The 25,985-nt window shown below is 41.3% G+C and overlaps 1 protein-coding gene across 3 annotated transcripts in view; it reads right to left on the reverse strand.

Annotated features, from left to right (window-relative positions):
* The window catches only part of HIVEP3 (HIVEP zinc finger 3), a 192,720-nt gene that overhangs the window by 39,754 nt on the left and 126,981 nt on the right, over positions 1-25,985 (reverse strand). The window contains exons 4-5 of one of the 3 annotated variants that reach the window (XM_089686294.1): positions 6,876-12,119; positions 2,523-2,638 (exon numbers count right to left, since the gene is read on the reverse strand). In XM_089686294.1, the coding sequence (XP_089542420.1) occupies positions 2,523-2,638; positions 6,876-11,693 (4,934 nt within the window). In that variant the 5' untranslated portion in view covers positions 11,694-12,119. Of the gene's footprint in view, positions 1-2,522; positions 2,660-6,875; positions 12,120-25,985 lie in introns of all 3 variants that reach the window. The other 2 variants (XM_089686293.1, XM_089686292.1) reach the window with 2 other exon arrangements.

Here is a 25,985-nt window from a genome sequence, read left to right on the forward strand (position 1 = left end):
GGCAGCAAACATCCCTCCCTTACCATGAGGGGGCTGGCAGTGAAAGGTTAACAGGACATACTGTATGTCTGTGCTGCACTTTCAAGATTGATATAGCAGTGCATAATCAAAAAATACATTCCATCTTTATACAATAGCTGTTTAAATTCAATCATTGGTGTTTAAACATTAATTTCACATCATTGCTTAGGGACATAACTGCTTTTATAGGATCATTCCACCCAAAACTAAGTTTTGTGGATGCAAGAGAGATGATTATTTTTTTTATAGCCAGTGTCAACTTTCTTTTGTTCACATCAGATGAGTTTTGCATTCCCAAATAGGAATGCAAAACCAAAATCCAAGTCAGAAGAAAGTCAACTGCGGGTCAATGCACTTGTCCATGAAATCTGAATGATCTTTACATCTCAAACTTAAGTCATCGACACAAGCCCAAAGCCCCTTGACACAGGCCCTTACTAATACAGTCTCCTGACATGCATAAGATGTTTGTGCTTGAGGTTCTAGGTTTGCCAGGAACTAAAGCAGGGAGAGCTCACTGCTGAAGTACCCAAGACAGGTAAGATGTTGGAGGTTGACTCACCAGACTCCACCGGAGACGGAGTTATTGGGGTTTATTTACCAAAAGCAAATGTTCTGTTTACAAGGCACTAAGCCAAGTTAAATTCCTCTTGCAAAGTGTACAACCTATTTACCTATTTTATATCCAATAAACCCCATCATTTTTGGATGGAATGGTCCTTTTAAACATATAGATTATTAATGCATTATTCATGTGTTATTATAGGTATAGTGGTACAGTGCATGCTTGTACCATTCATAACCATCGAAGATGTGTTTGATGGAAACGTCAAACAAGAATACAGCAAGTGACAAACCATACTAAAGTACTGTGCCATTAATAGCAACCACACAGAACTTTTGTTCTAGTATGCCCGAATCACAGAGGTGTGAATGGGACATTACATACATTGCTGGGAATAATCACTACTGCATTTCTACACTGCAATTTCTATAGCCTTTCCCATAGTTAAAAGCAGGGGTATGATTTTACAGTGCTAAGTGTAAACAGAATTATGGAAGTGCAAACACTGAGCTCTTACAGTTAAACTACTGAGAAAATACAAAATTAAAGTATACCTAAAAGGCAACATTTTCATATTTTTTTTTTTAGTTCTGGATAGAGTGGAGAGTGATTAGGCCTGTCAGTTTTTATTGCTGTCTGTGCCCCTGTTAAGGAGATTTGTTCTATTTGTCCTGTTTACCATAATCATTGAAAGTCAAAGTTAAAGAAAATCCCAAATTTTGGGTTGCCCCCAGAAAACTAATAGAAGGGAAGTCTTCCAATGGAGACGCTAGTTCTGGTGACCTGGGGGTCCCCAAGGAATTCCATTATTTGCAGGGAGCTCTTCTCAGTTTCTTTGGCTATGGGACAGAACGTGAAGGGAAGTCTCTGTAATGGGACAAAGGTGGAAAAAAAAGAAAAAAAAAAATCTGACTGGGGTTATTAACCTTCCCTTGCTCTATCCAGAAAAAAAAAATCACCTGCAGTTCTACTTTGGGCAATAAACAAACCATATGAGTAGCTGTTTACCTGTACAGTATATGCATTTTCTTTTTGAGTGCATTGTTTGTCAGAAAAACAAATGATTTACATTATATATATAAAACCTGCTTACAAAAGGGATCTCTGTATATAAGCAATTATAAGACACGCTTAAATGTAATGTAAGTTAATCAATACACAAAGTGCTGAAGTAGTTGTTGGGCTGTAATGCTGGTCCTCTAGTTTAAATAACATTGGACTTCTGATTTTAACCAACTAGTCAATGGCATGTAAAGTATTAAAACCAGTGTGACAGCAGGACAGCAAGATAATTAGAATTTTAGAAAAGGGTTGCAATGATAGTCCCTGTATGTCTCTCACGGTAGGTTTACTATAAAATAGAAAGTTTAGCCTATACGCCACTTTTTAAATACAGCCCTCCTCACTGCCCCTCATGAATTTGAACATGTGCTGTTTGCGGGAGAGGACGCTTTCCTCCTCCAACACCTAAAGCAGTGCACAGCACACGTGATATTAATGGTCTTGAAGGTGCTGCACATTGCACACAGGAGCCAAAGCTTTGTGGTCACATGCATAGAAAAACATGGAAAAAAAAAAGTATTTATATTGCAACTTAAATGTAAGAACAGCAATGGGAGAGGTATAGCGTGGCCTAAACTTCTACTTTGTCAACTATTCATTAGTAAAACTTGAGGGATGCAAAGTCCTTCAAAGTGGAGATAAAATACCAATTAATGCAAAATGAAAGCATTGAACAGTTATGGAGTATGTTAACCGAAAAATGTTCTAGTTTTGGATTATGAAAGGATTAAAATGTCTGGGTTTTTACTGCAAACCCCATTCATCTCCCCAATAAAGAAATAAAAACTGGATAATAAACTAATACTAATAACTGGACTAATAAACTGGAAATCATTAAATAACTCTCCTATAGGAATACAGAGACAGAACTCACCCTCCTTCAAATATTCGAACACGAGAGGGTTCTCCTCGCTTAACAGATGGCCCAGGCTCCTCAGATTTCACTCTCTTTTCTTCTTCTTTGACAGTCCTTGTTGTCTCCTTAAATACCTGCACAGGCAGATGAGTCTGCTTTTCATCCCATAATTCAGAGGAAGAAAAAAAAAAACTGACATTCAATAACAAACATTTCATAATCAACAGCACCTAAACAGGAGACTAATAATCCAGTGTACAGTGTTAAGAGATTTTTACTAAGAGTGGCACTGTTTCTCCTTGTACTTTTGATTTTCCATGTCCATTCCTTAATTTATAAAAATATTGTTTTTTTTATGCCACATAATTTTAATTTACCCCTGTATGGCCAAATGTGGGGCTGGTCTGTTTGGGTAAAGCTTCAGCAATTCCTGGTAGTGGCAGAGCTTGCGTGTCCCCTCTGGAACATTTGTATTGGCAATGGGGTAGCCCCTTGATAGCCCAAGAAAAATGTGTGGGGCAAAGAGGCAGCAGTCAAGCACTAATACTAACCAGAAGTGTTAAATATTTTCCCCATCACAACTGCCCAGCTATTGGGTGTAAAGATGTGTAGGCAATGACAGTTGCTTCAGGTACCTCTCTGAGTGTATTGCTGTAAACGAAAAACCTAAGTGCTCCTAATTCCAATAGAAGTATTTAAAATCTACAATAACTGTAATTTTTTCTTCTTTTTCACCTTACTTACAAATACTGTGAGAGAGACCACCAACTGAGAACACTTTTAGTTCCTTCAAAGCAGAATATTGGGACAGTCCTTCCCAGAACTGAGGAAATATCTGTTTCTCTAGTTGGTCTCTTCCCACAATTACCAACTGCTGGAGAATTGCAGCCCAAAGATGAGGTGTCTCTAGAGAGTCATGGTGTAGTGAACACTTGGGAAAAGATCATATTCACTAGTTTTTCTATTTGCATATAACATTTTGTGGTTACCACAACCTCTGTGGTTGGCTATGTAAAAGTGTGATGTTAATATTTCCAACCCAACAAAAAGAATTACAGCACAATACTTATCAACCAAAGATGTCTAATTTAGGCCCCAGATTTAAAATAGGACTGCTAACAAGTTAACCACTTTGGTTCAAAAATATAAATCTAACTTTTCTTTGTGACCATTGCCGAGTGAGGTCTTTCCCAAATAATGAAGGCACTGTTATTGGAAAAAAAAATACTCATATTGTAAGGAGCTTTTCTTAAAAAATAATGTGCAAGATAAGTATCTCCAATTAGTGAAGAACCTAATGCACACCCATTGGAAACAAATGTAAAACACCTTTTATACAACTGTTAATATTAACTTGTGGACTTCCATTACATTTGAATACTTAAGCTGAAGCACCAAGATTCGACACAAGATGCTGCGAAACCTCATAAAGAAAATAAGATTAATAAAATATCAGTATTTGGCCTCCTATACATGGATGCAAAAATAAACACTGAGCACTGAGGGTTTTTCAAATTTTGAGTGGCCAGAATCTGAAGCTGTTGTGCATGGCAACAAATCTGCTTCTATCTTTCATTTTCAAAGCTTAACTGAACAAATGGAAGATAGAAGCTGATTGATTGTCATGCACAGCTGCTCCAGTTTTGATAAATCCCCCCCCCCCCCCCACTATGTTTAGACTATACAGTGCTTTTTTTTTTTTTTTTTTTTACACAAATCTGAGCATAGCTTTACTAAATCCAAGGTGTCTAAGCACATAGGGGCATTTAGTTAATTTTACTAGAGCAGCATTCAGAGAAACGCCAAAGGTCTGCATTCTGGGAAGAGTATTTTGTGTTGTTTTATGTTGTAGACATGTAAACATTTGTGCGAATATTTACATGCATTTAGTGCAAGGCACTCTTTTGGATCCACCTGCCTCCTAGCAAAGGAGGACATTAAAAAGAGCTAGGAGGAAGACTCCATCTAGCTTCCTTAGTTGTTAGAAGGCAGGTGGCATTGTTGGCTGTGGCCTCTGCCAAGATGTTGATAATAGCATGTAATCAGCAGGTGCCACTGCCGGTTAGACACAATTGATGTTGACATGCTGGCCCTGAATAAATGATTCATTCATGAGCATGGCCTGTCATTTTGCACATGCATGGCTACCAATTTACATGGATAGGAGGGGGTGAGCAAGAATGGGGTGCTGCACTTCTCTGCCTGGCCCACTCTGATTTCCTGTAGGAGGAACCAATTCTGCTTGTATATAATTTGCTTGGCCTTGAGCAATCAAATTGTACATAGTCAAAACAGTCCCTTCCAATGGCCACAAGAAAGGACCTGAAGGAGAAAGGATTTCCAGAAAAACAGCCCATAATATAATACATATTCTCTTGGGACTATAGAATGTTTGGCCTTTTATGTGGTAGAAAACAAAGAGTGAAAGAGTGCGTAATTTAGCAAAAGACAAAATTGGCAGGGCTGACACCTCTCAATCCACAAAAATCCTGTGCATTGTCAGCCCATAACAGGAATTGGGTGTAGAGTACATTTCTGACCCATCAACAGTATTTTCTGTACGGTCTCTAAATGGTTAACAAATGGGGAAATGTGCATTTATTCCAGAGATGTACTAAGTTATTTTTTTTTCCCTATGACATATACTTTAATGGTGAATGCTGGAATAAAAAGACCCTTAGTGCTCAGTGTTTCTTTGCATCCATGTACAAGAGGCCAAATACTGATAAGCTGTGAATCTTTTTTTTGGGGGGGGGGGGGGGCGGGGGGAGTTTCACAACATTTTGTTTAAAATCTTGGTGCTTTAGCGCGAGTATTTTTTTTCCCCATGACATATACTTTAATGGTGAATGCCGGAATAAAAAAAGGAAAATGAAATGCGCAATACCATGAAATAGTATTTGCCCACTTCCTGATTTCCTATACTATAGCACTTTTTTTGTACACATCTAACAGAAATCGAATAATGAATAAAGGGCACTTGAATGAATAAAGAACACATTATTTACTTGTTATGTACTGAATGAACAAAGTACATACAAAACTGGGTGGCACTGTAAGAAAAAGAAAAAACTTCATTCTAGTTACAACAGACCTATAATTAACACTATTTATTATCACTATGTCTTTTAGGGATGGAAATGTATAGAATACTTGCTTTCCAGGAGAAAATGCTACTTTATCTTTTCCCTAGTCCTAGTTATGTGATCAAAAGTCTAGGCCTTTAACCAGACACACTCTCTGCTGAAGAGAAGCATCTGCCAATCTGAAATCAGATCCTCCCTTCCAACATACACTATATTGCTCTCCCTTTGCAGCTATAACAGCTTCAACTCTTCTGGGAAGGCTGTCCACTAGGTTTAGGAGTGTGTCTATGTGAATGTATGAGCATTCTTCTAGAAGCGTATTTATGAGGTCAGTCACTGATGTTGGACAAGAAGGCCTGGCTCACAGTCTCTGCTCTAATTCATCTAAAAGGTGTTCTATTGGGTTGAGGTAAGGAATCTGTGCAGACCAGTCAATTACTTCCACCCCAAATGCGCTCATCCATGTCTTTATGGATCTTGCTTTGTGCACTGGTGCACAGTCATGTTGGAACAGGAAGGGGCCATCCCCAAACTGTTCCCACAAAGTTGGGAGCATGAAATTGTCCAAAATGTCTTGGTATGCTGATGCCTTAAGAGTTCCCTTCACTGGAACTAAGGGGCCAAACCCAACCACTGAAAAACAACCCCACTCCATAATTCCCCCTCCACCAAACTTTACACTTGGCACAATGCAGTCAGGTAAGTACCGTTCTACTGTCAACTGCAAAACCAGACACGTCCATCGAATTGTCAGACAGAGAAGCGTGATTTGTCACTCCAGAGTACACATCTCCACTGCTCTAGAGTCCACTTGCGGCATGCTTTACACCACTTTATCCAATGCTTTGCATTGCACTTGGTGATGTAAGGCTTGGATGCAGCTGCTCGGCCATGAAAACCCATTCCATGATGCTCTCTATGCACAGGAGGCAACCTATCACACATCACGCTTGAAGTCACTGAGCTCCTGAGAACAACCCATTCTTTCACAAATGTTTGTAGAAGCAGTCTGCATACCAAGGTGCTTGATTTTATACACCTGTGACTATGAAGGTGATTAGAACACCTGAATCCAATGATTTGGAGGGGTGTTCCAATACTTTTGGCAATATACCGTACATCACCTGACCTGTGCCTACATTTAACACCGCTAAGTGTCAAAATTGTTTTCCGTTATATGTTTATTTTGTATACTGTTTCTGTTGTATGCTGATAATTAGGTTTGAAGGCTAAAAAAAAAAACCCAAAACAAAACAAAAAAAAAAGAACAAAAAACAGTTCCTACCTCAGTCATTTTCGGTTTCTGCGTCTTGGAGGGCACCAAAAGGCTTGAATCTGCTTGAAGGGCATCGGCAGTGGTGTAAATCTCAGAACTCATTTTCTGTTTCGATCTTAGTAGAGACAGTGCCACCCTGGTGGAAACTCCAGGAAGATTTGGGTTGTATAAACTAATGCACCAACTGGAATAAACAGATGTTCTTCGGTCAGTTTGTGGAGTGTGATTTGGCTTGACATAATTCAAGTAGCACCAGCTGACATTTGTGGTTGTGTGAAGAGTTGGAAAGACTTGCAGATTTTTAGCCTCTGCTTCTTCATGAGAGACTGTCAAATGGATGCTGACAGGTGTTTGAGATGTAGTTGGTCTGATGGATGAGATTGGAGTGAACAGGTCTTTATCATCCTTTTCCACCTTAACCGTTAAGCTATCATCCTGGCTTTGGTGTTCCTCTGGCGATTTACTGTATGGTGGATGCAGAGGTGATGGGGGAAGTTGGGTTTTACATCTATCTAACCCCAACAGTTGCTCACAGACAGCTGTAGCTTCAGGTGCCAACAACTCTAATCTGCGTTTTGACTGCGTAACAGTGGCAGTACTTGAGGTTCTGCTTCCTTCCAAAATGGAGTGTGATTTTATTGTAGCTTTTTCATATTTTTCTTCTGTGTCTTCTTCCTCTTTTACTCTTTTTTGCTGCTGGGTCTCCATTGTAAGTTCTAAGCTACCAGCAGGCGATAACATACGTTTACTACCGCCAACAGAAGACGAGGCTGCATCAAAACCTAAAACACCTTCAACAGAAGAAGTGAGTGGTATGTATCTGCTTGTTTCTGTCTTTGGAAATGGCACATGTAGAAAAGGTATTTCATCAATGGAGCTCTGTTCTTTTGGTAAGATATCAGACAAATCAAAGCTGTATCCCTTGGAACGCCCATCATTTATTTTCTGTATGACAATGGAGGATGGAGTGCGATGTGACTGTGTAACAAGAATTTGTGAGAGTGTAGTGTACATAGCATTGCCATATAAAGGCATGTGTGTCTGAACTCTGACAGGAACAACAACTGATACTACAGGCTCAGGACATGCAGGGATCACTTGGGCAGTAGATTCCAAAGGTAATGGGCTCTGAGAGGGAGTGCCAACATTTTCTGGGAAATAATCTTGACCTGAAGAATGGCTAGATGCACCCAAAGGAGGGGAAACTTGTGGTATGATTTGTGAATAGCGTTCACTAGCTTGTGCAGGTAATGGTAGAGCAAACTGGGAATGTACTGGCATGAGGAATGTGGGAAGAAAAGGTAAAGACACTGGGTAGGAAGAATGTAAATATGGAGAGTGATGCCGGAAAGGTATGTCCATGGTATGCAAAGTTAACTGTTGAGGTAATGAAAGATGGTCTGGGTGTAAAAGGGATTGATGTAAAGAAAGTGGAGGAGTGTGAAACACAGATGGTGAAATTGGCCCCAAAGAAAACGGAGCAGAAATAATACTGCTTGTAGCTTGAGAAGATAACAGTTCTGAAGCATGTTCAGACAACTGCAGTAGTGGCTGTATTGGGAAGAGAGATACCTGTTGCCTCTTTTTAACTTCATCAGTCAAAGTTTGGGCTGTCCTTTCTTTCTGCTTTGGCTGGGAGGAAGGACTATGCTGCTGTTGCTCTGCTGGGGATGTAACAGAAGACTGCTCAAAACAGGGCTTTCCAGGTATGTGGCTTGAAGAGGGCTGTTCTGGCTCTTTCCAATCTCTAAGGCTTAATTCTGGTTCAAGTTCCACATGTCTGCTTAGAGATGTCTGTCTAATAGAAAAGCACTTCCTCCTCTCCTGAGCTGTTAGCATTGATGTTGCAGTGGTGGATGTTAAATTACCATAATCAAAAGATTTGCTTCGATTTTCTGAAACCTGCAATGTATGAGATACATTTGGTGTCTGTTCAGATGCAGACCTCCTCATTTCTCTTACTTGGTGATGGTGAGAAGGAACAGTGAGCATATGATGTCCAACTGTTTTGGTAGTAGTCTCTAGCTGTTGACTTGATGTTTCTGGTTTGGAGCCTTCTTCTCGGTCAAATGAAACAGAATGACTGGATGCATGTGAAATACTACTGTCTTGACTAGGGCTTCGAGTGAGTGTTGTTGATTCAAAACTAGAGTCTCCAGAAGACTGTGCCATTTCTGCCAAGCGCAGCCTCTTCTTTTTTGGTGGGAGTTTCTCAGCAGGAAGTTGTGCAAGAGTTTGACTTCTTTGTGGCCACTGAAATTCTTCAACCTTCTCTGGCTCTTTTAGAGGATCTTCAGGTTCAACCTCTGGCTTATCTGGTTCTTCAGTGACTAAGATTTCTGGCACTTGAATATTATGCTGCCGGACTAACTTAGGTTGCAAGGTATGAGATGAGTGAGGATGTTGTCTTGCAGTACGATAAGGTGCATCTTCCTCGTCAAAACTACTCTTCTTTTCCATAGACTCAGATTTTTCAAAAGAGCTAGTGTGCTGAATTACAGAAATTTCCTTTGAAATTGTACATTTCTCTTTGCTTTCAAAGGTTAGTGCGTGAATATCGGACTTTGGTGCAGTTTCACTTCTACTGGTAGACTGCTTAACTGCATCACTAGACAAATTCAAAGATGTATTAGGAGAAGCATAACAGGATTCTAGCGAAATAGAAGATGTTGGAAACTCAGACCATTCAGCTGACTGGGGCTCTTCATCATCCCCAAGGCTCTTCTCTTTTCGCCTTTTTCGCAAAGTAGACATCTCTAAACTTGGTCCCAATTTGTAATTTGATATTGGAGACCATGCTTCGTGTTCTGGATGTCCTTTTCCGGTTTCAACAGAACTGCCTGCTACTATAACTGGAGGTTCTACTATTTGCATTTCAGAGCAATAATATTTCTTATGAGTTTCATAATTACCCTTTTTTTTGTATCGAGCACCACAAATATTACATTCATAGACCAAACCCTTTACTCTACCCCCTTTCTTTGATTTCCTGGAAACTTCTGTTTCTTTTGATTCCAGATCATCAGATGTTTTTCCAGAGGTGTCTTTACTTGTGTTGCCTTCCTCTGAAGAGTACTCCATTCCTAACGGTAGCTCTATTGCTGGTTGTCTCTTTAGCAGTCGAGGATGAGAACTAAGCATATGACTGCGGCTTACCGCTTCAGAGTCCACAATTCGATCATCAAATGAATAACTAGCTCTGAAAGGATGTGGGGAGCTAATAGTGCAGGCTGAAGAAGGCATAGAGTGGCTTCGAAGAAGAGGCACTGTCTCTGTGGCACTGTGGGACTGGTGATGGGGCGTGAAGGAATGCTCAGCTTTCGTCTTCTCAGATGACATTTTAGATTCTATCTGAAGAGATCCTGGAGACTTGACATCAAACTGAAAAGTTTCCCGATACAAAGCTGCTTTAGGTGACTCAATGCTGCTTCTCCTTGACAGAGAACTTCTCCTTGGTTTAACACTGTCAATCTCGCTAGTGTCCACTACAGCCTCATTAATAGTAATGAGCTTGGTAATATGCTCAATTACCTGTGTCCTAGGAACAGACATTGGTATTGAACTAGATTTTTCCTCAGCAGTGCCCAGAAGAGGAGAGGGTGTTGCTAAAATGTTTGTTCTCTGCCCAATTCTTCCACATTTACCTAATATAATTTCAGCATAGGACTTTGCATTTGTGTTAGGAGGACTTATTTGCTGTTCAGCACTTTCAGAACGTGAAAAGTAACCAGACTCTGTACTGCCTTTACTTCCAGGACTGAGAAATGTCTGCTCCTCACTGGCCTTTTTTCTCTCACTTAACCTGAGAGCTAGCTTTTGTTTTATACTATGGGTATCCTCTGACTTTAGCAGTAGCTCAGGTGAAGGATCTTTAAATGCTACACTCTCCTCAAATGCATGGGGCACATTTTGTTGTGACAAAGAGAAAAGATCCTGACGTGTACTATGATGTTTTGACATTCCTTGAGACTCAGATAATGGCAAATGATGCTTCTGCTGTGGAGACAGTTCTGTTATATTTGACATTGTGCTTGTCTCATCCTCTGAATCTGTGCTTTCTCCTTCTGATGGCTCATCAATTTCTTCTCCTCCAAGCCTCTCCATCTCCAAGTTTGATGGATATGCTTCTGTTCCAATTTCTGAAGCCAACCCTGCTTTGATTCTGTGAGCATGAGACTTTCTATGTTTATAAAGATTACTTTTTGTTTTGAAAGAAAATCCACAGGGGACGCAGGGATATGGGCGCTCACCAGTATGAGATCTGATATGTTTTTGTAGAACACTTGGTTTTGCACATGGTCTGCTGCAGTATTGGCATATATACTTTCCTGGTTTTTGGGGCTTCTTTTCTTTTTTATGAGGTTCATCGACTTGCTTTACAGAAACCTGAGTTGGCCGTTGGACGTATACTTTCTGTGAAGGATCTTCTGCCAAACGGGAAAGTCTGGCATGTAGTGCAGATGAAGACTTGGACGGACCCGACTGTACTGGATCTACAACTTGCCATGCTGACCCTTCAAGGCCATGCTCTGGATCTATGCGGGGGGCCATGAATGCTGGTGAAACAGTTTGTGATTTAGAAACGTGAAGTTGCTCAAGAAGTGGAACTTTGGGTTTGCACGGTCTTCCCACTCTCCTAGGAGGTCCTTCTCTTGCAATCTTTAGGGAACTTGGGAAATGTTGGTGTGGTAGGAGATCTTCCCGACTACAACCTGGATAATCCTCTGTCGGAGTTTCTGTGCCTTGAATCACCTCTCCTTTGTTTGGCCTTTTCCTCACACCTTCCTCCGACTTCCTTGTGCTCTTCTGGCCTTTCCCTGGCTCCATCACCTACACCAGAGACTCCCTGTGCTATTTTTGCAAAGTCCAGGGGAAAAGCAATACCTAACAACCATGGTAAAATATTAAAAGCATCTGCATTGCACCTTTGAGGGACAAACCTTACAAACAGGAAACGGATTTAGGCTTTTTGGTCATAAAAGTCTCTACTTGTATCACAAGAAATAAATACAGTTCAGATGCCAATGTCAATATTTGTAATCCATGATCCGTCAAATAAATGAGAGCACAGAAGTAAAAATTAACAGCACAAATACTGTTCCAGTCAATTCACTGTAAGGTTTGGCTCTTGACATGATTTATATCTACAATTTGTACTCCATTGGAAGGGGTTTTAAAATTCACTTAAGGTTTGGAAACTCAAAGTATTTCTTGAAGTAGGTGTTAAGTGAAGCTGGTGGCAGTACCATGGACCTAGAAAAGAAAGAAATACATTAAATAAAGGTTCATTTTAAAATAATGGCACCTATATAAAACAGAAACCTAAAGAGATTCTACTAGATAACCATTTGTAAGATTGGTAACAGTCATATTAGTAGAACCCATTGCCAGAGAACAGTCAAAAGGCAGTATAATATAGTCTCTTTGGCTACAGTACATCAAATACACACAGGAGGAGACCAGATTTTTACAGATAACATCTACTTCAAAATTAACCTGTAGGACAGAATATAGCTGCTGAATTGTTTTTGAAAATTAAGACTTTTGGGTTCTCATCCAAATTATGGCTTTATTACTACGGCATGGACTTGGATAAAAAATGTGCATATCAGGCGTAAGGGCATCTCATATACAAATGTTCATTCTAGGTTGCACAGTGCAAGGTAGTGGATTGCCTCCCACATCACTGCACTGAGAAAAAGTACTGCATGCAACGCAGGGGTGTGAACCGGGCATATGGGAGACGAAGAATTGTGCCTTGTTCATGCTGTGGGACTGCACTGGAATAGTTGCCCAATGCAGTCCCACCATATGAGTTGTGAATATACTCTAAGAATTAGTCGTTCTGACGCGTTTTTTTTATCACTCCAAACCAACCACCAAATGTCTAACAAGGCAGACGGAAGATGGTAATACATGTTGTGAACACAAAGCTTCCCTGTACAGCTGCTCTAAATTTACCTTGGCTTGACGAATTTGATAAGCAGCTCCGGCTGTCAAATTTGCACACTGAAGGCAACGGGACCACACTGATACTGTGAGTCAAACACTTGGCTTGCAGTTGCGGTGTGTTAAGTGAAAAATCGCCACTCAGAAAAAAAAAAAAAAAAAGACATTTAGGTGGCAGGATCACCTACTGCATGCCTGGAAGCCAATTTTCTACCGCAGATCACTTTTCAGAAGGGGAACAGAAATTGTCGTCTGTGTAAACCTAGCCTAACAGCATATAAGCAGAGTATGAAAAACAGAATTCTAGCTGATAAAAAAACAATGACATATAAAGTAAGAGATGCCAGCCAAAGTGGTTCCCAATCATCAGTATAAATGATTGTTTAAGCATACTGTATAGGTCAATTGTAGTGTAAAAGATACTAAAAAATATTATGGTAAAATGTATTCCAATTTCTTGCTCACATTTTTCTTCCACCCTGCCTATTGATCTGTCAATGAGCAGCTATAGTAAGGGACTGAAATGTGGGTTTAAGAGTTACTTGAAACAGATAGGTAAATGCAAAAAGGTGTCTGTATATACGAGGCATCATTTACCAAATGTTTTAGAAAGCATACCTATACCCAAAAATAAAGTGTGCACTGTAATATACCACAGCTTAAAGTAGTTGTAAATGCTTGATTTTTTTTCTAAAATAACAAACATGTTATACTTACCTTCTCAATTCAATGGTATTGCACAGAATGTGCCCCCGAATCTCCTCCTCTAGCCACACCTCCTTATGTGCCTACTCCCCTAGCAAACCACTTGCTATGGGGGCTTACGTGCAGGCCTGCTCCCAAGCTGGGCTGTATGCATCCATAGACACACACACACACACACACACCACATGTCCTGGCCCTACCCCCCTCTCAGGATTTGGTTGACAACAGCAGGAGCCAATGGCTCCCACTGCTACAACAGAGACCAGCACAGCTGCAGACAGGCAAAGCACTGAATCGAGATAAGAATCCTGTAAGTATATAGGGGATGAAGGGGCAAAACAACTACTGGGACATTTTTATTCTTTTTACCTTAAAGCAGGAAAGGCATACAAGTTTTGCCTTTCAAACCATTTTAAATGTGGTGGCTTATTAGTTTTCTTCTTCTAGACTTTTTCTCCTTTCATTTCACCCGGTGATCCTGCCAGCAACACATTTCCTTCTTAGGGTGGCTCTACTCTATGGAGAAGCAATGAAGCCATCCTTGGACAGCAGCACTGTCAACCTAAGGAGAGTGTAGTGTTAATCTGGTCATACACAGATTTTTTTTTTAATTTCAGTCAACAGATTCCTCCATCTATGCTATCAACACAGATGAACAAATACAAATTCTCCCTTCTGGCTACTGTGTATTTGTCAGCCAGTGCCAGCAACTGTCAAAACACCCAAACAGCAGCCACTGTCTGGCTGCCAATTTTTCCACCTGGCTCCTTTTAATTTCAAATCAAACAATGTCGGGCAGGAGGAGGCTGACAGGCTACTCACAAAGTGGATTTCTGCCAGTTTATCAGGAACCGGGTGAAATTCGCATTGTGGTTGGCCAGCTTTTAGATTCCCTTCAGATGGTCAAATTTAAATGGACTTGACTAATAAATGAAGTTGAACTCTAGCTAAACCTTTAAGAGCAGTTACAGCAAACAGTTTTCAGGGTGTACAGTATACCTTATATCTTTCACCTTTATTTTTCTGTAAAGGTGAGCAATTCCTTTGTGTAAAACAAAGTGAAATTTTGTTCCAGCCATTAATTCTGGCCGCACAGGTGTACAAAAATATGAGTAAGGAAAGGTGGTGGGGGGGGGAGGGAAGAGGAAAAAAAGCAGAAAGGGAGGAATTGGTCCAAGTCCAACAATGCATATTGAATCAGAGCCCATGTTTTTATCAAATTTTATTAGTTACGAAGCATACATGTGAGTTTGTCATTTACTATTATCTAATTTAAAGTGATAACGTTTTTTTTTGTTTTTTTTTTTAAATAAAATAAACATGCCATACTTCCCTGCACTGTGTAGTGGTTTTGCACAGAGCAGCCTTGATCCTCTTCTTCTAGGGTTCCCCGCTGGCGCTCCAGGCCCCTCCCAACTGCTGAGTGCCCTCACAGCAAGCAGCTTGCTTTGGAAGCACCCAGACACGCTCCTGAGCCACTGCTCTGTATGTCCATTCCGCAGCTCGGCCCTGACCTCTCTCCTCATTGGCTCACTGACTGATTAACAGCGGGAGCCAATGGCTCCCGCTGTTGTTTCAGTCAATGAGCCAAGGGAATCTCCGGCAAGCTGAGACATGCATGCACATCGCTGGATCGCAATGGGGCTCAAGTAAGCATAAGGCGGGCTGGTAGGTCTGCTGCACACTGTTTTTTTTACTTTCATGCATAGAATGCATAAAGATATGAAAAAAAAAATTGAGCCTTTAGAACCACTTTAACTTATGTTTGAAAAAGTCTATAGGTAAAGTCAGCTGTATCCAGCTCTTGGCGATTGCTATTGCAGTAGCTAAGAATATGTGTGATACTAATCATTCAAAGTCTCTGGAGATGTTCTTATCAAATTGTAAAAATAAAGTGGATTCAGGTGATTTGGGTAAGGTTATGCCAGTAACAGATCAAATGATATAGTTTGATCTAGATGATGTATACCTTGAGGTACTGCTGCCCATGTATGGAACATAGTGCCCAACTGGCAACAGCCCCTTTAACAGGTATATGAGATTTTAGGGCAGGAGTACTCAACCCTTTGAAGAGAGGGGGCCATTTAAGTGATTTGGTAACCAGTCGTAGGCCACAATGAAATGAAATGGTTCAGAATTTCAAATTTTTTATTTTGAATATCAGAATGAAAATTTTCCTCCTGCAGCTGCTGAATGACTGTTTTCACACTGATGCGCTGCGATTTACCATGGGTTAGCTGTGCTTTGCCAAAGACATCTATTATAACTTGCAGGCATGGTGCACTTTCTGAAAAAGCAACAAAACTCCTGCTTTCAAAAGTTTTGGTGCACTTTCAGAAAGTGCACCAAACCAGCACTATATAACAGAAGTGCATTTCCCTGGTTTGAGGTTGAGGACCACATCAGAGGGCTCTGAGGTCCACATCTGGCCCATGGTCCACAGGTTGAGCACCCTTGTTTTAGGGTGTAGCTTAGCAATCCTAACAGGAACTAGATACCACCTTCTATAAACAAAGTATACACTGTCAAATTGCTCCCCTTCGATACCTCTTTATACCTACAGGTCAGTTCAAATAGTGCCATAGTAATTCTGGGACAAGAAGTCCCCAATACAAAGCAGACCTTTATTTTTCCACTACTGGAAATTATGTGCATTTTTCGCAAGGAGATGTGCGAGTGTCTGGGAGCACTGCAGTCTATGCTGCAGGTGCCCACTGAAGTGGGATGCCCACCTATCTGTCCTCACTTCACCTCTCTTATTAGGAACAGAGGACAGAAATAGGGCCAGCAGACATTTATCTACCTCTTTTGGGTTGTCCTTATCAAGCCTGGGATGTTCAATGATCTGTATTGTATAAAAGGTCCCCCCCCCCCCTTGTCACTGCTCACTGACTACAATACAACCTGCACTGGGACGCAGTAATAGGTTCCTAGACAGGTCGCATTGACTATCACCTGACTCCGGACTGCATGGGGAGTTATCAATGCTTCGTCTATTGAGCTTTGTTGGATTTTTAGAAACTGGAGTTGGTACAGCTCTGCCTTGGGAATCTAAATCCTGGATTGCATACTGGCCGAAACATGGATGACCATTACCCAGAGCCTGGGACATTTCTACAGATCGCCTGAGAAACAGTAGAACTTTAAAGCACGGTGATGTCACAGAGGTCTGGGTTGGCTGGGTATACTTATATGCCTGTCACAAGTATCAAGTCTGTAAGTGCAACATCATTTGTGTTTGTTTTTAGCTCTTTAATAAAGGTTTATTGCCCCGAGGCCTGCTTGCTCTTTTGTTTGTTATGTTTTACAGTTACCAGTTTCAGCTGCAAGACTTGGATGATTACCTGATTAACTGTTTAAAGGCTGGATTTCACATTGAACTCTGGCCACTGGTGTCATTAATGCAGGTGATTATTGATGCAAGCTCAATTATTATGTTTTTGTTTTTCTACACAAGTTGAAACTCAGGACTACAAACGAAGGGTGCCAAGTGATGTGAATGTAGGATTCTTCTAACTTTTACTCTGTCCCACACCAAAAGGGAATAAGAGAGGGTTGGACACAATATAGGAAGTCATTTCTTGTTTGGGATCCACGTGAGCGAGGTGACCAACAGTGAGCAGAAAAAGCTTTAATAAAGACCCAATAAGAGAGAGTTCAACTGATAGCAGTCCGTGCTAAGTGAGCTCATTGTGCTGCCTGATGATCACATGCCTTTATCTTTAAATAGTAAATTTACATAAACATGTATTTAAAGAAGTTCTACATACACAACATATCTAATCCAGCCTCTCCTGTTCATGTCTATAGCAACAGTTTTGAAATCAGCGATAAAATCGCTCACAGATATAATTATTATATGTACTGCTGCTGAGGAAGACAGGTGGTAACTCTGCTCTGCTCCAGCACAGAATCCAAACTTCTGGCAAAAGAAACATCGCAGAAACATCCTCACCATTTCCATAGCAACCATAGAGATGAAATTCTGTTTCCGTAATCGTGCTAAAGTCAGCTCATATACTGCACATAGTGAACAAATAAACTTCTTGGCCTAGAACCCACTAATCAATGACAGATGGCAGCTCCAGCTCAACACTTGAAAGGCCACCATGGTTGCCCAATCTTTGTAACTCATAGTAATGCTATGCTGCCCTGCCTGGCAGCCAACAAAACATTTATACAAGTACAGGGCACAAATCAAAAGGGTTAAGGTAGATCTTTATTGGAATAGAAGCACATTGGGAACTCCCATGAGTTTCAATACATGTTCTCCGCCTCAAATTTTTGATATAGTCTTCAAACACTTTAGAAACAACTAAAGGATGTTTGAACCATCCTCCTGTAAGCAGATCCCATTTTCACTCTTCAGATCCATACAATGTGGAGTGCATGTTGGGCAAGTCCCCTTCACTCTCGATAGGCAAGTCATGGCAGTGAAAGATCATCATATTCACACAGGACAATACTTATTTATCAGACATTATCCAAGCCATCACATCTACTGCATCAGCCACATTGTGCATTATCCCCTATATATTTGTACTATTGATGTTACTGTGCATAAACCTTCAATCTAAAACGCGACTAAGAGGGATGGAAATGTACATGCATTTTAGTTCAAGTCAGTGTGAATTGACCCTAATGCATTCTATGCATTAAGGTAAAAAACCTGGGTGCAGCTTCTCCCCACAGCCCCTTCTTATACTAACCTGAGCTCATTGTTGATCCAGCGACATGCATGAGAGCCGCAGCTCTCCTGGGTCTCTCTCTCCTTACTGGCTCACACAGCAGCGGAAGCCATTGGCACAGCCATACAGAGCAGTGTGCTTACAGTGAAGCACACAACCCCCGCCCCCTAGTAAAACACTTCAAGCACACAGTTAACCCTTTGGTCGCCCCTCATGTTAACCCCTTCCTACCCAATGCATTAGTACAGTGTCAGTGCTTTTTTTTTTTTTTAGCACTGATCACTGTACTGGTGTCACGGAGGATGCCAGTGACACCAAGTTAGTTCCCCCCAGTGCCCCAGTGTCAGAATGCCCGCCACAGACCCGCTATAAGTCGCTGGTCGCCGCCATTATTAGTAAAAAATAAAATTCCAGTATTTATACCGCCATTTGTAAACGTTACAACTTTCACGTAAAACAATTCATTTACACATATTGGGATTTTTTTTAGCAAAGAAATGTCGCAGAACACATTTTGGCCTAAATGTGTGACGAAATTTGAGTTTTTAAATTATTTTTACTGGACATGTTTACCCACTTCCATGCTGTGCAATAGTAGAAATACTGCTACAGGGCGGCATGGGTGCGCAAAATCACACACACTTATATATATATATATACACACACACACACACACACACACATACATACAGTCAGGTCCATAAATATTGGGACATCGACACAATTCTAACATTTGTGGCTCTATACACCACCACAATGGATTTGAAATGAAACTAACAAGATGTGCTTTAACTGCAGACTGTCAGCTTTAATTTGAGGGTATTTACATCCAAATCAGGGGAACGGAGTAGGAATTACAACAGTTTGCATATGTGCCTCCCACTTGTTAAGGGACCAAAAAATAATGGGACAATTGGGCCTAACCCTCAGCATGGGCATTACTAAAAAAAAATATTAATTGCGATTGTATTGGTCCACCTGATTCATCATATACCCGTGTTCTCTGCTGCCATGGCCAGGCATAGATGTGAGAGTATAATGTGTTTTTTGCATTTCAACAACTGTCATCCTCGGGTTGACCCTGAATTTCATCAGCTCTACAAAATTAGGCTCCTCGTAAATCACCCTAACCAAAAATTTGAAGATGTCTATACTCCCTAGAAAAACATCTGCCATTCAGCTGCAGCACCAACTTGTTTATTCTGACAGCAACGGGATCTTGCTCTCAGAATATACATAAGTAGGTGTGTGCATATATGCCGAAGCATGGAGGTCTCGGGTGGCCAGTGGGTGGATGGCCCTTATGCGTCGGCATATATATTTTATAATATTTTTAGGCACATTTTATGTGTGCCATCCACTAGAAGTGGGTGGATGCAGGGTAGTATAGTCTAATGGTGGGCATACCACACACTTTTTCTGGCAGAGATTTCTTCTCTTTTTGTTCAACTTACAGGCTGCATACCAAAAAAAAAAAAAAGAAGAACATAGTATATACACCAACAAGGATCAGCGACGTACTGGTACATCACTGGACCTATACCAGGATGATGCCTAGTGGCTAATTAGCTGCAGGATTGCTTTTACAAGCAGCGGAAGAAGATGTCCCCCCTCCTCCTCTGCCTTCCCTGGCCTTTTCGGGCAGTCCCGTGCCATCGGGGGAACCTGAGAATGCAGCCAGTGTTTCTGCCAGCTGACCATAGAGCTGATTGGAGACTGGAATGGTGACAATCATCTCGGGCAGTCCCGTGCCATCAGGGGGAACCTGAGAATGCAGCCAGTGTTTCTGTCAGATGACTATAGAGCTGATTGGAGACCGGAATGGTGCCAATCATCTCTATAGTCTTAGAAATCAGAAGCTACAAGCATTTCATCACTTCAGTTTCGCAGGATATAAACAGCACCATTTGTAAATTGGAAAAGCATCTGATCACAGCGATCTTGGTGAGATTAGATAATGTAAGGGTAGAGAAGATATACTGAGTCTGATAGACCCCAGATTTAAAAAAAAAAAAAAAAAAAAGGAAGAATATGTGAATGTGCATTGAAGTTACAGGGGATATTTGCATTCACTGCGATAGTATTAAAAGGGATAAAAAAAAAAAAAAGAAAAAAAAGTGAAAAAGGGAGTATGTAAAAATAATGTAAAAAATCAAATTAACTTTGACCCTGTGTTAGTATGTAATCAGCGGTTGCACCATGCATGTGAGGTATCACTGCAAACATCAGATCAAGGGCAGTGATTCTAGACTAGACCTACTCTGTAAATCTAAAATAGTAGCTTGTAAAGGCTTTTAAAGCGTTGCCGATGGATATTAAAAATGTATGCAGTTTGTCGTCATTGCACGGGGCATGTGCAGTTTTAAAGCATGTCATGTTTTGTATCTATTTACCCAGCATACCATCATCTTTTATATCTCACCAAATAATTGGCCAATATATATTGTTTTTGTGCATTAAAAGTAAAAGAAAAAAGTGTATTTTTTTTAAAATGTGCATTTGAAAAATCGCTGCACGAGTACTATGTGACATAAAAAATTACAGCAACCACCATTTTATTCACTAGGGTGTCTGCTTTAAAAAATATATATAATGTTTGTGGGTTCAAAGTAATTTCCTAGCAAAAAATACAGATTTTTTTTCATGTGACCAAAAAGTGTCCGAAAAGCCTTGGACTTCAGGTGTTTAGAAGAGTGAGTGATGTGTGGCATAAACTTCTAATGCTGGGCATAAAATGCCCCCACCCCTCAAAACGACCCCTTTTTGGAAAGCAGACACCCCAAACTATTTGCTGAGCTGCTATAGGGCAGACAGCAAGTGGTTAATAATGTGCAGCTCTATCATTCAAGTGGCAGGATTGCCAATTTGGATGATTGAGGATTAAAGTATACTGTAAAAGTGATTGTTTACTTCTTGTGCAATATATTGTGCCTTTACTGGCTTATGTGAAGTCGCTTCCAATTCAGGAGCCAGCCACTGGTGGTTGCTGTGATGACTGCGTCAAGGGTATACAAGAATATCCTGCTGACCTGCTCCGGTCCTACTGAGGAAGCTTGTTGATTGGGTGTAACACATAAGAGTGGAGCGGGATCAGTCGAAGGCCACCTTGATGTCATCAGTGGAGGTGGTGAGACAGAGAGCTGCCTGTGTGTGATATGCGCAATACATAGCACTGTGTGTGCATTGACTTGTGTCATGAATGAAATAATGCCAAGGGCGGACTGACCATTTGGAAACTCGGGCACTGCCCGAGGGCCTGGGTCAGTAGGGGGCCCCAGGAGATGCCCCTGGTACCTTTTTCATAGGCTTTTTTGAGTTTGGGCAAGGACACAGGGGCCCCATGATCCCCTATTGCCCTGGGGCCCCATGAGTCGTCAGTCTGCCCATGAATAACGCTACTTATGTGAGTGTAGGATCCATGGAAAAGTGGGAGCCATCTGTGGTGAAGTGAATCGAGGGCCATCCTGTTTGCAGCCCATGAAGGGGGCACAAGCACATGTGACTCTTGACTAGCCGTTAGGGTCCAGTCTGGAGGTGAGCATATATTGTTCATCAAAGATGTATGCACGAGTAGCACTGGTGACCAGTTATAGAAAATATTGATGCACATATATATTGAAACACGTGGATAATTTGGTGGAAGATCTTACTACTCTGGACTTTATTATTATTTTATAGTGAAGGTTTGTGGGTTCCACTGGATCTTTTGCTGCATTAGATAAAGTATAATATTTATTTATTTTTTAGTTACAACCTCTAGAATTACTTTAATGCTTCATCTATTTTTCTCTGTTTATACAGATAAAATTTGTCTTTTGCCTTGCAAACACATATACAAAGACTACAGTATGACGACTTCTGTCTTCCTTACATATAGTTCCTAGACTTTATGATACATATTCAAATGCATGAGAGAAAGATAGTTATGTTTACTGCTTCTACTAATGACTTCATTACATTTTCAGCTCCTTGCATCTCTCATCCTCTTGATACATATGGTTTTCATCTTACCAAACAATATTACAAGGATAACTTGATAAGCAAAGAGCTCCTTTCTGTAGTGATGTAATGATTTCAAAATTGCCTGCACTGTTTTGTGCTCAGTCCTGTGATTAAAAACAAGCATCCAATATGTGTGGATGTGCGCCCACCTAAATGCACTAAAACACAATTTATATGGCCTCATTATCATATGTATATTAAATACATTATAATGCCAAAAGTATTGGGATGCCTGCCTTTACTTGCAAATGAACTTTAATGGCATCCCAGTCTTAGTCTGTAGGGTTCAATATTGAGTTGGCCACCCTTTGCACTTATAACAGCTTCAACTCTTCTGGGAAGGCTGTCCTCAAGGTTTAGGAGTGTGTCTATGGGAATGTTTGGCCATTCTTCCAGAAGCATATTTGTAAGGTAAGGCACTGATGTCTGACGAGAAGGCCTGGCTCACAGTCTCCGTTCTAATTCATCCCAAAGGTGTTATTTTGGGTTGAGGCCAGGACTCCGTGCAGGCCAGTCAAGTTCCTCCACCCCAAACTCGCTCATCCATGTCTTTATGAACCTTGCTTTGTACACTGGTGCGCAGTCATGTTGGAACAGGAAGAGGCCATCCCCAAACTGTTCCCACAAAGTGGGGAGCATGAAATTGTCCGAAAAGTCATGTCCATAATCCCCCTCCACCAAATGATGCTGTCAGGCAAGTACCGTTCTCCTGCCGACCGCCAAACCCAGACACGTCCATCGGATTGCCAGACACAGAAGCGTGATTCGCCACTCCACAGAACACGTCTCCACTGCTCTGGAGTCCAGTGGCGGTGTGCTTTAAACCACTGCTTCCGATGCTTTTGCATTGCACTTGTGCAAATGTGATTGTAAGGCTTGGATGCAGCTGCTCAGCCATGGAAACCCATTCCATGAAGCTCTCTATGCACTGTTGTGCTAATCTGAAGGCCACATGAAGTTTGGAAGTCTTTAGCTATTGACTCTGAAAACAGCTGGTGACTTCTGCGCACTGTGCGCTTCAGCATGCGCTTACCCCACTCTGTCATTTTACGTGGCCTGTTGCTGTTGTTTCCCAGTTGCTTCCACTTTGTTATAATACCACTAACAGTTGACCGTGGAATATTCAGTAGCAAGGAAATTTCACGGATGGACTTATTGCACAGGTGGCAACCTATCACTGTACCTCACTTGAATTCACTGAGATCCTGAGAGCGACCCACTCTTTCACAAATGTTTGTAGAAGCAGTCTGCATGCCTAGGTGCTTGATTTTATACACCTGTGGCCATGGAGGTGATTGGAACACCTGTGTCAGGAATGGACTTGCCAATAATGGTGGGACTCACCTGCCTTGTGGGCTGCAGTACCAGGGCTGGCCAGCGGGTGCTCTCAGCAATCAGAGACTCACCCCTGCAATCAGCCAAACACCTGAAGCTGATTGCAGGGGTTGTATTTAAGGAATGGCCAGACTCACAGTCAGGGCCTTGGTGTGTGTTTTTCCATGGGCCCCTGTACCTTGTATCCTGTATTCCTGTTCCTGTCTGACTTGTTGCCGACCCTGCCTGATCCTGACCTCTGCTGACTTCTCCTGCTTGATCCCTGGCTTGTGACCCTGACCATTCTCTGCCTGACCCTCTGTACCGCGCTGCCCGTGATTTACTGAACCCAGCTTGTGACCCCGACCACTCTCCCGCCTGTTCCTGGTACTCCATTTGCCCGTTTGCTACTGACCCGGCCTGCCTGACTACTCTTTGTATTGTATGTATTGTTATCGGTGGGTGGTTTGGTTTGTTTGCACTGTGTTTATGTTTAGTTTTGCACTGCGTTTTGTATTGTTAGTCTTAATAAATTATATTGTTTATACCATATCTGAAGCCTGCGTTTCCCTGTGTCAGTCCACACACCACTGGTCATACCTGGAGCCCTGACAACCTGAATCTAATAATTTGGAGGGTCTCAATACTTTTGGCAATATAGCATATCTATAGTGCTATACTTATAACAACATAACAAGTGCTGGAATTAATTTGGGGTTCCACACATTGGTTTGTAAATTTCATAGGATAACCATACTCCTAGATTGTTTTGTTACTGTATTGTCTCATGTACTGTCTCCCACTATAATGTAAAGCTCTGAGCAAACCGTTGGTGCTATATAAATCCTGTATAATAATAATAATAATATACAGGCTAAAGAGAGGCTGTTTTATATCTTTCCTGCTGCTATTTAGGTCATTTATGGCCTTTCCTGCTGTTTGAGCCCAGCATACATCATATGATATGGAGAACTAAAAACGAAAGACTTGCAGATGCAGCAAAAATTGATTTTCTTTTACCCTGCACAAGCTGCTCTTTTGGAGCACATGTCATAATGCACCCATGCTAGCAGCTATGCCTGAAAAGTACCAGATCTGACCATGTGCAGCTTTGTCTCCAGGTGTAGGGTTTCACTAGCTGCTGGCATTTGTTATGCATTTTGTTGCTGTCATAACCATGCCATGTTTTTAAAACCTAAAGATAAAAATGAGAAAGGTAGATGTAGGAACTGCTATCAAACTAGATAAAGGTTTTAGAAAAAAACTTCAAAATGACTTTTACTGTAAGATGTACACAGATTTATCATTTTTTCTCTTGCAGTTACATCTACAAAAGACAAGGACATTTTGAAGCATTATTACATCATGACATTCATGTGCCAACAAATGCATATTCTATTATAGCAGCGCTACAGACAAACTGTTAAGTGCATATATGTTAACTGTGATCTGCAAGAGGACTTGTAATACAGTTCTGTCAAACTTGTGGAAATGGATTTTAACTTTGTATTTAGTTTAAGTGGAACTCCAGGCAAAAATACATAAAGAGTAACTCTACGTTTGTTGAGAAAAAAAAACAAACAAACAAAAAAAACTTCTACAAGAAACACTTTCCCCTCTAGGTGATCTATGTACATTGCAAGTATTTGAACAATTTTTGTTGCAGAGTCCTACCTTTTGTTGTTCTGAAGAAACAGCTGTTTGTGTCCATGTGCATCTAATGGGAGTGATTTTATAATCAGCTGGCTGCTGCACCTGCAGGGCTCTAATGAAGAAAACTGTAGGACCTGTAAACCTTTAGGCAGGATTTCCCTTTGGGAGCATCTCGCCAAAAAAAATTTAATTTTTGTTGCAGGGGATGCCAAAAATCTGACTTGTCTCTTAGTGCAGACTTCTGGGAAAATCAGTAAGCCAATCACTCAAGCAGGAAACAACATTTTCAGGGGGCATTCTGTAAACCAGTGGTCTCCAACTGCGGCCGGGGGGCTGGATATGGCCCTTTGCTTGCTTTTCTGTGGGGCATTATTCCCCCCACTATCAGCAACAGTGGGGCATAGTTCCTGCCACTGTCACTGACAAAAGGACACTATTCCTCTTCTTGATACCAATGATGGGGCACTGTTCCTCCTATTTATACCAATTATGGGGCACTATTCCTCCCATTGACACCCATGATGGGGCTCTATTCCTCCCACTAACACAACCGATGGGATGCTATTCCTACCACTCACACCAATGATGGGGCACTGTTCCTCCTATTTATACCAATTATGGGGCACTATTCCTCCCATTGACACCCATGATGGGGCTCTATTCCTCCCACTAGCACAACCGATGGAATGCTATTCCTACCACTCACACCAATGATGGGGCACTGTTCCTCCTATTTATACCAATTATGGGGCAATAGTCCTCCCATTGACACCCATGATGGGGCTCTATTCCTCCCACTAACACAACC

Source organism: Staurois parvus, unplaced genomic scaffold, assembly GCF_062004578.1.
Source record: "Staurois parvus isolate SC_StPar_1 unplaced genomic scaffold, SC_StPar_1.0 ptg000394l, whole genome shotgun sequence".
NCBI classification, from domain to species: Eukaryota; Metazoa; Chordata; class Amphibia; order Anura; family Ranidae; genus Staurois; species Staurois parvus.